This window comes from Peromyscus maniculatus, chromosome 5, assembly GCF_049852395.1.
Source record: "Peromyscus maniculatus bairdii isolate BWxNUB_F1_BW_parent chromosome 5, HU_Pman_BW_mat_3.1, whole genome shotgun sequence".
NCBI classification, from domain to species: domain Eukaryota; kingdom Metazoa; phylum Chordata; class Mammalia; order Rodentia; family Cricetidae; genus Peromyscus; species Peromyscus maniculatus.
This window is the reverse complement of record NC_134856.1, coordinates 105,597,896-105,612,414: the sequence shown is the minus strand read 5'-3', so window position 1 is coordinate 105,612,414 and position 14,519 is coordinate 105,597,896. Positions and strand designations below refer to the sequence as shown.

Below are 14,519 nucleotides of genomic sequence, written 5' to 3'. Positions count from 1 at the left end.
TGGTCTACAGAGTGAGTTCCAGCAAAGGCTCCAAAGCTACAGAGAAACCCTGTCTCGAAAAACAAAAAACAAAAACAAAAAAAATGTCTGACCTACCAGAACTTTTGAGAAAGAAAAAGATTATTTAGATTTTGCTAGTTCTTAAAAATCTAATTAACCCCGTTAGGGACTAATATTGCTTGAGTATTTTATAGCTTACTGTTACTAGCATGTTTTAATTTTTTCTTAAGATCTATTTTTTTTTTTTTTTTGGTTTTTCGAGACAGGGTTTCTCTGTGTAGCTTTGCGCCTTTCCTGGAACTCACTTGGTAGCCCAGGCTGGCCTCGAACTCACAGAGATCCGCCTGGCTCTGCCTCCCGAGTGCTGGGACTAAAGGCGTGCGCCACCACCGCCCGGCCAAGATCTATTTTTATTTTTAATTGGGGGGAGCACATATGTGCTTATGAGTGTAAGTGCCCACAGTAGCCAGAAGAAGTATCAGGTCACCCGCAGCAGGACTTACAGGCTGCTGCTGTGAGCGGCTTGGTCTGTGCGTGCTGCGACCCAAACTCAGGTTCTCGACAAGAGCAGCCGGACTTTTAAGCATGCACTGAACCATCACTTCAGCCCCGTTTTCAGTGCTTAACCTTCAAAGCAACAAGACTGTTAACATCCTACCTTTGCTTCCTTTTCCTTAATGAGATACCAGTATGTAGGCTTCTTTCTTAATCCAATGTCTTTCCAACCTCTTTCTGTTTGAGAGGGCAGCCCCTAATCTCACACAAAAAAACCAATAAAACACAATCCCCCCAAAACAAACAACCAAGCAAACAAAGCCCTACGAAAACTCATCATCTTTGGTGGTCAATCTTCCCATCAGATTCCCTCTTCTCATGGAAAGCAGCTGCACACAGGAGAGCTCTGTGGATGCTTAGCCCTGCCGTGGGGGCTCATTCGGAATTGTCTGAGTCATTACACACTGGGTACATTGCCGTCTTTCACTTCCGGGAGTCCTTGGGATTTTATGACTAGCTATTTTCCTACTGGAGTCATTTCAGCGGCTTTAGGGGAAACTTTGAAGCGTTGAGGTATTCAAATACAGGAAGAATAGACCCTCTGTGACCTCTGGTGGCCACGCCCCAGAAGACAAGGGAAGACTCCATGTTTGATGGGAACACTGAAATCCCATGGCTCTTCAGGCATTGGTTTTTGTCTTCATCTAGGATTTTAAGGAATTAATACTGTGTTTTTGCTTTTGAATTCTCCCCTTTCCCTGACCTGATGAGCCCTCTTAACCAGGTCTTAGGAAACGTTGACTTAGTAAACATTCTAGGCTTTGTGTACCTACTGCAGGGACCACCTTCTGCCACTGTGGAGTAGACTCAGCCATATACCGTCTACCAGGCATAGTGCATGCACCGTGAGATTAGCTGTGTATTAAAGAAATCACAAAGTCAGGCCTGGAATTGTGTGACCCCAAAGAGCTGTTTTCTCAACACTCTTTCTTGAGCTGACTTTTCTCCTGGAGATCATTACTTGCCTAACCTCCTCATTCTGTAACATCCAGAAACGTGACCCCTGTATGTAGCCACTGAAATGGCTCTGAGTAATTGTCCTTGTCAGCAAGTCTAAGAGTCCTTTCTTATTGAGGCTGTTTATTGTTCTGGCTAGCTTCCAATTCCCTGTGCAGCTGAGGAGAGCCTTGAAGCTCCTGTCTCCACCTTCCCATGGACTATAGGCCTGTGCCAGCACACCTAGGCCATACATTAGCGTTGACTGTAAAGGTCTCTTCCCACTCTGTTGACATCGCTTGGGGGCAGAGCTATTGCCTTATTCAGGATTTTCTGTCTTCAGCATCAGGTATACGGCTATATTTTTCTTGAGTAAAGAAGTAGCCACAGAGGAAAAGAACATTGTTTTCACAAAGAAGTTGTTTGGTGGAGGAAGTGGGGACCGTTGTAACAAGTTGAGAGTGACTCGGGATGACAGCATTTACTGTGAGAGGTTCCTATGCTTTGATTCAGCAGCCTGGTAGCTCTGAAGGAGCCTGCTTGTCCCTGCAAGTGTAGTATGAATTAGTTGTGTGATGAGGTGGCTGAAGAAGCCAACTGCACTTCTGCCAACTCAGAGGACGGAAGTGGGTAGTCCAGCTCTGCCCACGCCTCCTGTGTTACCATCCACTCTACGGAGGGGTTCAGACAGAGCAGCAAATTCAGGGAAGCTGTATCTCAACTAGGGCCAGCCTGCTGATGACCACTGAACTGTACCATTGGGAAAACAATCATCGTTAATGTAATGACTGGGAATGCTAAGATGAAGAGACAAAGGAAGAAAAGAGTTATGTTTAAATGCGTGCATGATGCTCTCTAGGAACTCTTCAGGTTCGCAAGGGGGAAATGGGGCATGTATGGTAAGAGTTGAGGAAGCTAGATGGCACAGGTAAACGAAGTGCGTGCTGAGCAGTGACAGACGAAGAAGCAGTTCTATGGAGCTCTGGCATCCGTGGTCTCTTTTGCTGTTGCTGTGATGAAATACTCTGACAAGCAGCTTCGGGGAGGAAGAGCTGACTGTGGCTCACAGTTCCGGGGCTCATCCTCATGGCAGGGCAGTTAAGGGAGCAGAGCCTTGCAGCTGCTGGGCATACGGCATCCACAAAGAGGACGCAGAGAATGGCGGGTACAGGCTGCTGCTCAATTCCCTTGTCCGTTTATGCAGTCCAGGCTCCCATCCAGGGAGTGGAGCCACTCAGAGTGAACAGGCTGTGCCTTGATGTCATCAAAATAATCCTGCACAAGCCAGCTCAGAGGCCAGACTCCCAGATGACTCTAGGTTCTGTCAAGTTAACAAATAACACCGACCACAGCAGTCAACACTTTTGTGTGTTAATTTAAGAAAAGAAACTGGACAACAGCAGTGTGTGTGTCAGATGAGAGAGGAAAGGTTAACGGAAAGGACCACATTTGTGATGGGGTAACCAGAGGAGTCTGTTTCTACCTCTCCTGTCATTGTTTTCAATGATATGCTTATGGGTATGACTTATAAAATGAGAGTGAAACGCTTAGATTTCCTCCCCCCCCCCCCCCAAATTTAACTTTGCACTTTGCCCTGTCTCATCTTAAGTAAGTGCCCGTCCCATCCCTGGGCTCCAAATGTGCTGTTGTCAAAAATCGAACAAATGCTTGGATGAGCCCTTGTGATATGAGTTTGTCTCGTTTGAAGAACTAAAATTTTATTTTCCTTTTGGCTTTAAAACTGTTCCGTGTGGAGACCATTTTTGTGGAGTTCATTTAAACACTCCCTCCTCCGTGCGCGCTGATGGTACACACTTCAGGGAGCTCTTGAGGATTAGTGGAGAGGATTGACTTTATTGGGTCGCTTCCACATGCTTCTTGGGTTGGCCTTTTGTGGCTTCAGATGTGCATCTGGTTTATCTTCTGAAATTAGAAAATCATTCTTAGTAAGATGTGAATTATTGATGGCCACTTTTGTTTCAATCAATATGCCAGTTTGAAGAGTAAAGATTTATGTCCATCATGAAGCGTTTTAGAAACACGGAGTCAGCTCTCTGCAGGGTATTGTGGGAATACAGAAAGTTTTCGATTCCTGCCTGAAAGCATGGATTGGAGGTGAAATGAGAAACTGTTCACACAATGTTCCTATGAGGGGCTCGAGATAGTCACTTACAGGAAGTCTGAGAAGGGGACAGTGGAGGGCTGCTGTGCGCATCAACGCTGCTCCTACTAGGCCCTTGTCGACAGGATAGAGGCTGTGAGAGGTGCTGGTTTACTGGCTTGTCTGGGTAATGCCCGGAAAGACACTGTGAGCCTGGCTATAAAAGGGAAGAGGAGAGAGACGGCAGCCCCACAGCAGTAGACCTTCCCTCTGAGGTCAGAGTCCGTCCTCTGTGCTGTCCTGAGAACACACCCATCCCTCCCCTGAGGGTCTCCCAATGTTGCCCTGGCTGTCCTGCAAATGCTATGTAGCCCAGGCTAGCCTCAGACTTGTGATGCTCCTCCTGTCTCTGCCTCTGGAGTACTTGGATTACAAGGCCTGAAAACTGATTCCAATTATATTTCATTTTGCAGTGCCGGGATTGGACCCAGTGCATCAAGCATGCGATGCAATCTCTACCAAGGAGTCCCATCCTCTTTGCTGGGGGCTCTGTTGTTTTGGAATCTGTAGGAAAAGGAAGGGAGACTTTAGCTTCCTATTGACATAATGTCAAATTATTCCAAATAAAAAGAAAAGGGTAATTTAGCTTAAAAAGAGAACAATTAAACTTTGTTGATTCAACTGACTTATCAGGTGGGGCAGGACACTTCTTATAAAGTCACCAAAGAGTGGACACTTTTCCTTTTATTCATCTATTTTGTTCTTTTTTTTATTCATTCATTTCATTTTACTCATTTATTTATTTGTACGTGGGAGTGGGAGGTAGGCATGCCCGTGTGCCTTGCATTCACAAACAGAGATCAGAGGGCACCTTGGGCACCTTCCTTGCAGAAGCCAATTGTCTCCTTTGTCATGTGGGTTCTAGGCCTAGAACTCAGTTCTTCAGGCCAGACTCCATGTACCTTTACCTGCTAAGCCATCTCACCAACCTAACAATTATTATATTATTTTTATTTCATGAGACAAGTCTAACACTCCAGACTGACTTTGTAATTGACTTTGTATCGGAGGATGATTTTTAAATTGTCTATCTTCCAACTGCCTAGCTAAACATTATTTTTTAAGATCATAAAATAGACCATGTTTTGCTGTGATGAGGATGCCAGAGAAGCTTTTGAAGAGCACTGTGACTGCCGTGTCCTCGAGATGAATCTACTTCATTTTCTGCTGTCTACCCACACTTGGCTGGCTGTAAAAAAAATAGAGGTTATTTCAGCCCATGGTCCCAGAGGTTGTAAGGACCAGAAGTGAGACCCTGAGTAAAGGATGCCCATTCCATATGACACCCACCAGCCTGGGGAGAACTGGGTCACTCAAGAGCAGGTCTGCCCCAAGCAGATTTCAAATAAGGATGTGGTAACCATCTGCTCCTGTCATTGTGTGGGCAAGGCTCTGCCACTTCCTTTGTGTTCTTCAGTTCAATCCCATCCCGGACCCACTGAAAATGATTCGAGTCCAAATGGCTTGTGAGGCTAGGCTGCTGGGTAGACACTAGGTGGCATCAACTTCCTGTTACCCATGCTAATATGGCAAGACACATCCCACCTTATCGACTGAGACAATGTCTCACATAGCCCAATCCGTTCTTCAACTCGCTTTGTAGCCAAAGATGACCTTGAACATCCAGCTTTTCCTGTCTCACCCACCCAAGTATTGAGATACCTGATGTGTACCACCATGCCCAGTTTATATAGTACTGGCAATCGAACCCAGGGCTTCATGGATGCTAGGCAAGCATTATCTCAACCGAGTTATGTCTCTGGCTGCCCTAACTTGCCTCTATGCTTTGGTGGTTCTTCATTTGTAAAGGGAAGCACCTCATGTAATAGAATTTTTAAACTGTCAACTTCCAGAAACTGTTTTGGTTTCTATACAACTGAGGCTAACCGGCAGTTGTCAGGATTTGATTGTCACGTCCCCAGTCTTGGCAACGTGAAACACTTTGTGTCTGCAGCATCTCTCGCTGTGTCTGACACACACAGGGCACTCGATGACAGCTAATGAGGGCCACTGTCTAGCAGGACATCACCGGGAGCTACAAGATTTGAATCATTAAGATGATCCACTGCACAGCGTTCTTCTTAAGGCAGAAAAGAGACCCAAAGTGCCTTATTATCTTTTCCTGGAGTTAATGTGCCATTGGTTTCTTACATGTTTGGTTAGACTAATTTAATAATTGGTTAACCTCCCTTCTGGAAGATGCCAGCAAAAGGCTTTTCAACCTCATGCATTCTGTTTTCTTGAATTTTCATTGTCCATTCTGTGTCTTCATTTCTGCACCAACTCGGATGCTTCGCTGGTTCCCACAGATGATTGACCGGGTGTGTGTGAAGGTTCAGGATCACCTCAACTCCTTGCGATCCTGTGGGGGTGACGCTATTCAGGAGGATTTAAAGGCAGCGGAGCGGATCATGCGTGATGCGAAGAACTCTAAAACGGTGAGTTCCTCCTCGGAATTCATGAGAGTCTGTATTGTGTTTATCCTGTTTGTACCTGAATTTCTAATAATGAGATAAGGAGCGGAGCATGGTGAGAGTTTTAAAATTAAACCCTGAGTAACTGACAGCACAATACTCCCACTGTCATCTCTGACAGGACACATCCTCTGTGGTAAAATTTGGTTCCCAGGTTACTCACACCTGTAATCCTAGAACTCAGGGTACTGAGGCAGGAAGGTTGCAGCAAGTTTGAGGCCAGCCTGGGCAGCATAGTAAGAGCCTGTCTACAAAGACTTTAGTCTCCAAAGTGTGGCATAATAGAAAATAGACTCAGTGTGAGTCAGAGCCTGGGCTCTTCTTCTGTTGGGGTCACATAAGTAGGGTTTTTTTTTTTTTGTTGTTGTTGTTGTTATCAATTTTGTTTGTTTTTATTTTTTGAGACAGGGTTTCTCTGTGTAGCCCTGGCTGTCCTGGAACTCAGAGATTCCCCTGCCTCTGTGAGTGCTGGTAATAAAGGCGTGTGCCACCACCGCCCGGCTCATATAAGTAGTTTTATTTAGTTGTTTCATTATTGTTTAACTTGCATTTATTTGTGTGTGTGTGTGTGTGTGTGTGTGTGTGTGTGTGTGTGTGTGTGTGTGAAAGGGTAACTTGTGGGAATCTGTTCTCTCCTTCCACAATGTAGGTCCTGGGGATCAAACTCAGTTTGGTAAGCTTGGTGGCCTTGGTGGCGAGTACCCACTGAGATATCTTACTGGCCCCAGAATCACAACTTACAGATTAGTCATCCAATGGTCCTATGGTGCAATAATAATATATACTGAGCCGTTGTCCTTGTATCCTGGCACAGAGCCTCTAAATCCCTGGAACATTCTAAGTGACAGAGGTAACAATAACATCTTTAGCTACTGATAACCAAAGCTTTTCAACACAGCAGCATTCATCTTAATGAGTGGATGTGGATGAACCAACCATAGACGAACATGGGCTCTTCTGTCCAGTCCACACCCCCTGCCAGTGGGAAGGGCTGGAGACTGGATCAGTCACCCATGACCAGTGACATCATCAACCATGCCTCCGCTGTACCTTTGAGGGAGTCTTAAAACAGGGGTTTAGATAGCTTCTGCTATCAAGGGGCTTGGGAGCTGGCATACCTGGAGACAGCATGGAAGCCCTCTCCCCCAGCCCCTGTAGAGCCATTTGTGAGGTCATTTCACTGTCTGATTGGGAAACCAGCAGTGGTGAGGAAGGCGCTTTCCTGGGATTCATGAGGCATTCCTGCAGGTCACTAAACCCAAGGACTAGGTGGTAGGGACCCCTTGACTTTGTGATCAGTTTTCTGTACCCGTGATGACCTAGGATTTGTGACTGGCAGATGAGTTATATAGTCTTGGAGGTGTGAGTCCTTTCTTGTGGCATCTGATGACAATCTAGGCAGAGAGTATCAGAACCGAGTGGAATCCTGGGACAATCGATTGGCATCTGAAGAGAAGTGGCATTATTTGGTGCACCTTTGGTGACAAAAACGTGCTGAAAATAGTTTAACCCTCACATCCCAGACAGAGACAGGAATGTCGAGGACACTGACTGACTCCATGGCCTCAGAGCTACTGAGGGCCAGTAATGATTGTGCCGTCTCCCAGTGCCACTGTGTTGAGGTGCTAGCATTGCTGGTTTTCACCAAGATGACCAGATGCCAGTAAAGAGCATGGGCCTCAATTTACCATCTGTGGCTTTGGTGGAGGACTGATGATCTCTAATATGTTTCTTTAGTTCTCCATAACTTCGCAGTGGTCTTAATGCTTATCAAAATATGTTTTTCAATTACAACAAGGTTACTTTTCACCTTTCTTACAGTTGTTACCGAACTTATACCATGTGGGCGGTGCTTCCTGGGCAGGAGCCAGTGGCCTGTCATCCAGTCCCATTCAGGAGACCCTGGAATCAATGGCCGGAGAAGTCACAAGAGTTGTCGATGAACAACTGAAGGTCTGTGGATCCTGTTATTTGGGGGAGTGAATTTGTGATGATGTAATTGTTTGATGGCATTCTATACTGTAGCTGCCCGTATTTATAGGATGCAAGTGTGTGTGTGTGTGTGTGTGTGTGTGTGTGTGTGTATTTGTAGTGTGTGCCTGTGTGTTTACACTAACTGGGAAATACATGGGTAAAAGTAAATACAACATCTAGTCTAGTTTCTGTGTTTTAGAATGCTTTCCTACATAGTTAGTCTCGCATTTGATGGGGAATCTTTAAATGCACTTAATATGGTTGGTTGTTACTGATGGGGATGATTTCCACATAGAAGACGCCAAAAAAAGTGCTCTGGGGAAATATATTGGATTTTGAGAGTGGAAAAAGTGGTGGGGCCTGTGAGTAAGTACTGCCATGCTGCTTACATGGAGAAGGATAGTAGAGGCATAGCCATCCATCCTTGACATGCTTAGGAATGGAGAAACTGACTTATCAGAATGGAGCTATAGGGCACCCAAATAAACAGAGGTCTGCTATTGGCTTACAGGCTGAAAAAAGGCTTTAAAAGGTCCCTAAGACTTTAGAGGATGTGGGTAACCTAAGAGCAGCTTTTTCCAAAGGTGATTTCAGAAATCAGCTGCCCACAGGTGTTTCTCATTCAGAAGGATTCTTGTCTTGAAGGATGCCTTGAAGCCCTTGAGTTCCTGTCATTGTTTAGTCTGTTTCCTTCTGCAGCAAGTGCTGGAGTGGAGGCGCAAACGATCGACACCTCCCCAGGATGCTGGTTAGTCTCCGAAAATCACGCTAATAGGGCAGAAAATGCTGTGGAGTATTAGGTGTTAATCTATCTCCCTGTGCACGCCTCAAAGACACACACGTAGTCTGTAAATTTTATTTACCTGTGGCTATTTAAATTTGGACTGAAAAGACAGGGACAGAAAAGAGCAGTGTGCTGCTTCTGAGTCTTTCTAGACCACATGGTATTAAATTGCTCTTGGATCCTCTGTACGGCCTGCCTGTATAAAGATCTGCAAGGGTCTGCCTGTACAAAGATATGCAAGGGTCTGCCTGTACAAAAGTCTGCAAGGGTCTGCCTGTACAAAGGTCTGCAAGGGTCTGCCTGTACAAAGGTCTGCAAGGGTCTGCCTGTACAAAGATATGCAAGGGTCTGCCTGTACAAAAGTCTGCAAGGGTCTGCCTGTACAAAGGTCTGCAAGGGTCTGCCTGTACAAAGGTCTGCAAGGGTCTGCCTGTACAAAGATCTATAAGGGTCTATTGGTGAAATTATTTTGGCCACTCCACGTAGTTAAAAGGATATTTATTTAATGGTGTAACTCACAAATTAAGTAATAGGTAGGTCGCAGGGTCTGGGGAAGGTGTATCACAGTCCAGCAGTGTTCTCTGGAGCTCTGCTCAGTCAACCTCCACCGTTCAGCTTCCCGGCACAGAGAGAGCGCACAGAGAGAGCGCTGGCCCATCCAGCTCTGGGGTCTCCAGGCGCCTCCCCTGACCCTGCCTCGTAGGCGTGACAGTTGCCAGAGTCTCAATGGGGGTTGGAACTTCCAGATCCAAGCTGGAATGGCTACCCACTACAAGGGTCTGCTTGTTCAAGGATCTACAAGGGTCTGCCTGTACAAGGCATATACTTTTTAAAGTTAGTAATAAACAACTAGGTTGCTTATTTCTGACTGTAAAAAATGAAAACTAATGAGAAATGCTTAAGCAATACCAACAGTAAATTTGTAAAGAATTACGGAAACAAAAATCCCATCGGATTCTGCCTAGGTACTCCGCCTTATCTTTGTGACGATGCCATGCAAATGATTAGGAACCTTTTACACAGGGAGTCATTATTACAAGTGCAGTTGTAGTAGCGAGGAAGCACCATTTCTCATGGCTGCATTAAAGATGCATTCCACTGCATAGATGTGCCTGTTCTAATTTCTGATAAGCTTTGTTAGGGTGAATTTATGTAATCGCTCCATTCCTGGGTTAATCGCATTATGCTTTTGTATGGATTGGCAAACATGTCAAGTAGTGCATGGAACTGCTCATTTATCGTACTCCTAGTGGTACTGGGTACAGCGGGACACCTCTAACATTTAAAAAAAAAAAAAACAACCCATTGTATGTTTTTATTTCCTTAATAGCAGAGTAGTGCATAAGTATTTATTTATTTATGGTGCTGGAGCTTGGCCTCAGGGCTGTATGCTTGCTGGGTAAGCATTTGATCAGTGAGCTATATACCCAGCCCTGTGTTTTTTCTATTGAAAAAGGCCTATTTCCATCTGTTCCCCGCCCCCCCTCCCTTTAGCACATCTGTAAGAATTTCTTCCTACTGTATGAATGGCTGTCATTTAAATTGGCATGAAATGCGGTAACAGGTCCCTTCCTGTCCAACAGCTTCCAACTGTTGCTGGTTTTTCATCTTGTCTGAGCCATAGACTGCCCTGACCTTAGCTGTCTCTTTCCCTGAAACTGCCTGGAGCAGTTGAAATTGATTATGGCTAATTTTTCTTGGGAGGACTAGGGCACAAATATCCAAAATAAAATACATTTGCATTTAAAAAGCCTGAGATAGTATAGATGCTACTGTCCTGTGGATAGGCTTTGCCTTTTTGTTGTGGGCTTTTCTGAGCCCTTGCTGGACGGCACCAATGTCCTCTGCTTTCCCTGTGCCACTGGTCTTCTGTGTCACTAGCTCCCAGGCCCCAAGCCTGCAGTGGCCTGTGTTTGTGTTTTTCCTGCTCCTTGCTTACATGTCCTTCCCGGACCTTGTGAGATTCAAGTCCCTTTCCCTCTCAAAACATCTGTCATGAATCACAGCAAGTCCTCATTCAGAGATTCACGTGTTCTGCTGAAACATTTACTTTCTTACATTTTCCATGCCCTGAAGAACTTCCACTTCCTTTCTTTCTTCTGCTGACCTGACAAATGACCTTTTGCAGGGGTGAAGGGGTGGGGGTGGGGTGGTGATGATGACGACACCATGTTTTCCTCCTTTTTTTTTTTAAGATTCTTTTTTTGTTTGATTTGGTTTTTCGAGATGGTTTCTCTGTGTAGCCTTGGCTGTTCTGGTACTTGCTTTGTAGTTCAGGCTGGACTCCAACTCATAGAAATCCACCTGCTTCTGTCTTCTAAGTGCTGGGATTTTTAAAGGCCTGTGCCGTCACTGCCTGGCCAATTTTCCTACTTACAGTAACCATGTAATGCATTGATTTCCTAAAAATTAGGTAACAAAGTGCATTTTATATAATTAACTAAGCTGTAAGGACCATTCCTTACTCCTCATTGTTAAAGGGGCCCTGTTCCTGTTTGCAGTCTCTAAAGCATATCATACCAGCTTAAGGAGGTGGATTTTTTTTTTGGTATTTAAAAAAAAAGGAATTATTATTTTGTAAAAATAGTTTTTTACTGCAGAGAATGGAAAAGGGGGAGGCCTGGCTCAGCACCCCGAGTTTATTCATCCTGACAGTGGCCCAGGATGGCTGGACCACAGTTCTTTACTCAGGCTTGTGTAGCAACCATGGTGATTTCTTCTCGCTCTGATATTTGATCAGCATAAGGCTTTATTGCAATCAATGGTGGGGTTTTAATTATTAGATGAAAAAAATTCAAATGGTTCTGTGGGCTCTTTTTCAAAGTGATTATTTCAGAAAGCAGAAGAAAATGGGCAGGTGGGTCAGCCTCTTCACCATGCCCTAGAGCAGGGGTCTGCAGAGTTCTTTCTCTGAGGGCCCTGTGTTCTCTGGACTGGCCTGTGTCAAGATGTCAGAATGGCTCCTCACCTCCGCCCCTCCCTTTGCCCCCTAACGTCACTGCTGGGACAATCATAGAGAATACATGGGCTTGGGACCTTTTTCCCCCTCTGGCCTTACATTTTAACATGCTTCCTTGAGTCTGGAAAGTTCTTGCTTTCTTTCCCTCAGGCTTAAATGGTGAAAGTTTGCACTGGTAAATTTCAGATTCACTTAGGATAGGAAGCCTGATGGGTTTGGGCGGAATTCTGTCCAGTCAGATCTTGATTTATTCAAAAGAGTTTGTTTTCTGTATTTAGGGTTTTGATGTTGTAGTTGCTACTGTTGCTGTGGTGGTTGCTGCTGCTGTTTTTATTGTTGCTGCTGTTGTTGTTCTTGTTATTGTTACTGTTGCTGCTGCTGCTGCTGGTGGTGGTGTTTTGCAGTTCTGGGATGGACATCAGGACCTTGAACATGCTAGGCAGGTGCTCTACCACTGAGCTACATCCACAACCCTGTACTGAGTGTCTCCACAGCAAAAGAAAAAGTTCCCGAACACTTCAGTATGGACATTACATTTGCAATTCTGAGGCCCAATACCAAGCACAAAAAGGTAGCTGCCATCTTAAAGATATTGATCCAGCTTGCTTTACAGACATTATACAGATTTCCCAACACCCAGTGGGAGTGTTGGTTATTTTACAGTTCAGAGGCACACACCTTGAGACTGTCTTAAGGGAACTGAGTTCTGTCCCGTTTCAGATCCAGGGCCTGCTCACTGAACGTTGTCTGAAGACAATAACACAGAGACCGACAGAATGAAAACAAGGTCAGAAAAGTACAGAGATGTGCACAGAGTTCACAGCAGCCTGGCTTGGCTTTCCAGAAGGAGGGAAACAGAAACGAGAGACGGTGGCACTGGAGAGAGTCAGGAACTGGGGATTGGCAGACTGGCTGCAGAAGCCCAGCAAGCCCAGATCGGGAGGGATGGGGAGCAGAGTCCAGGGGAGGAAAACTTCCTCTTTCTCTGGACTTCACGCACGCGCGCACGTACACACACACACACACACACACACACACACACACACACACACACACACACACCTGTGGAGCTGTGGCAACTCACTGCTCAGCAGTTAAAGCCAGAAGACAATGAGATGATGTCGGCACACTTCCCCACACACATGAACTGTTAGTGCAGAGTTACACATCCAGCTGACCCAGTGCTTAAGACGGATGCAATGAAAAGACAGTTCATCCAGAAACCGAGACAGCGGGGCTGGAGCCGCAGCTCAGAAATGAAGAGCACTGAACTGCTCCTGCAGAGGACCAAGTCCAGTTCCCAGCACCCACCTCAAGCCGTTCACATCCACACCTAACTTTGGCTCCAGGAGATCCTATACCTTCTTCTCCTGCCCACCCACTCCCAGCCTACATGATTAAAGCTACATCTTCAAAAGAAAAAGAAGAAACACACACATACAACAACAACAACAACCAGATTAGCTTTCTTTTCCTAGACTACACTAAAAATTAAGGGTTATACCTTGGGTCAAAATAAAAGCTATCAGAGAAAAAAATATCTGAGCTTCATGAAACAAGGAACGGGGAAAATGTAGTGTTGCTAAATAGAAACACTGGTTTTCCGAAACAACATTTCAATTCCAGTGTGCCAACAACTAAGAAAAACCAAATGTGTGTGTGTGTGTGTGTGTGTGTGTGTGTGTGTGTGTGTGTGTGTGTGTGTGTGTGTATCTCAGGACAATGAACTGAAACTTTCCCATGCCCTACCTAATCCTGTGGTGATGAATCAATGTAACATTAGACCTAGCTCACCACTCACCATGGCTACTGTTTCCTATTTGTGCTCATTTAAATTTAAGCTAATTAACATCTGGTAAAACTTAAAATTCAGACTCTCAGCAACTCTCTGCCTCCCACATCACTGTAGATAAGTGTTTGCTTGAGACTCATTAAAGCCCGAGGCACAGCGCAGGGCTCCGGAAGGCGGGCTATTGAAGGGCGGGTACTGTGTGGTGGAGATGCAGTGTAATAGCTGAGCTGGAGCCCGCAGCATTGGGATGTGTCCTAGGACCCTTTCTCCCAGCCCTGTATCACACGATCACCCTGGAGACCTTAGCTGCTGTTGCTCAGAGAACAGGGAAAGAAAACTGTAGGTCCTGGAGCAAAGGTTTGGACAGACTGGGGTGTCGGAAGAGAATACTAGAGGAGGAAACAGGAGAACTGGACAGGAGACCCTGAGCCCTCATGCACCAATTCCCGTAAGCACTGGCTAGCCCTGAACAAGTCGCTGACCTCCTCTGAGCCCCACTCTCCTTGTCTATAGACGAAGTATGTCAGAATCAGCCTTCGTTTACAGAGGATTGTGTGGACTGACAAGCGTCCTGGATGAGATTTATTTTGTAGAGTGAAGCGCGGCCTTGATCCGTCCCTTGGTATTAAGGTTATAGGTGGATAATTTTGTCATTCAGCTAGGGTTCAACTTTGGGTCTGACAGAAACACAGATGCCTTTTCCATGGAGCAATCCCGCCACCCGTCTTGAGCAAGTCATTTAACATTCCTTAGTGCACACATTTCTCACCTGTGAGGGAAGATCCCTTGAGCAGCTACCCCATCCATCTGCACAGATGTTGGGAGGGTGGAATGTGCTGTGTTTTTTCTCAGATGCTGCAGGGCTGTGAGAAAACATGTTTTGG

At 45.5% G+C, this 14,519-nt stretch overlaps 1 protein-coding gene across 23 annotated transcripts in view; it reads left to right on the top strand.

Moving 5' to 3' along the window:
- Carmil1 (capping protein regulator and myosin 1 linker 1) overlaps nucleotides 1-14,519 on the top strand; it is a 293,644-nt gene that overhangs the window by 226,361 nt on the left and 52,764 nt on the right. For all 23 annotated transcript variants that reach the window (XM_042278284.2, XM_076573044.1, XM_076573046.1 and 20 more), the window contains 2 exons: nucleotides 5,962-6,090; nucleotides 7,948-8,079. In XM_042278284.2, the coding sequence (XP_042134218.2) occupies nucleotides 5,962-6,090; nucleotides 7,948-8,079 (261 nt within the window). The remainder of the gene's footprint in view (nucleotides 1-5,961; nucleotides 6,091-7,947; nucleotides 8,080-14,519) is intronic.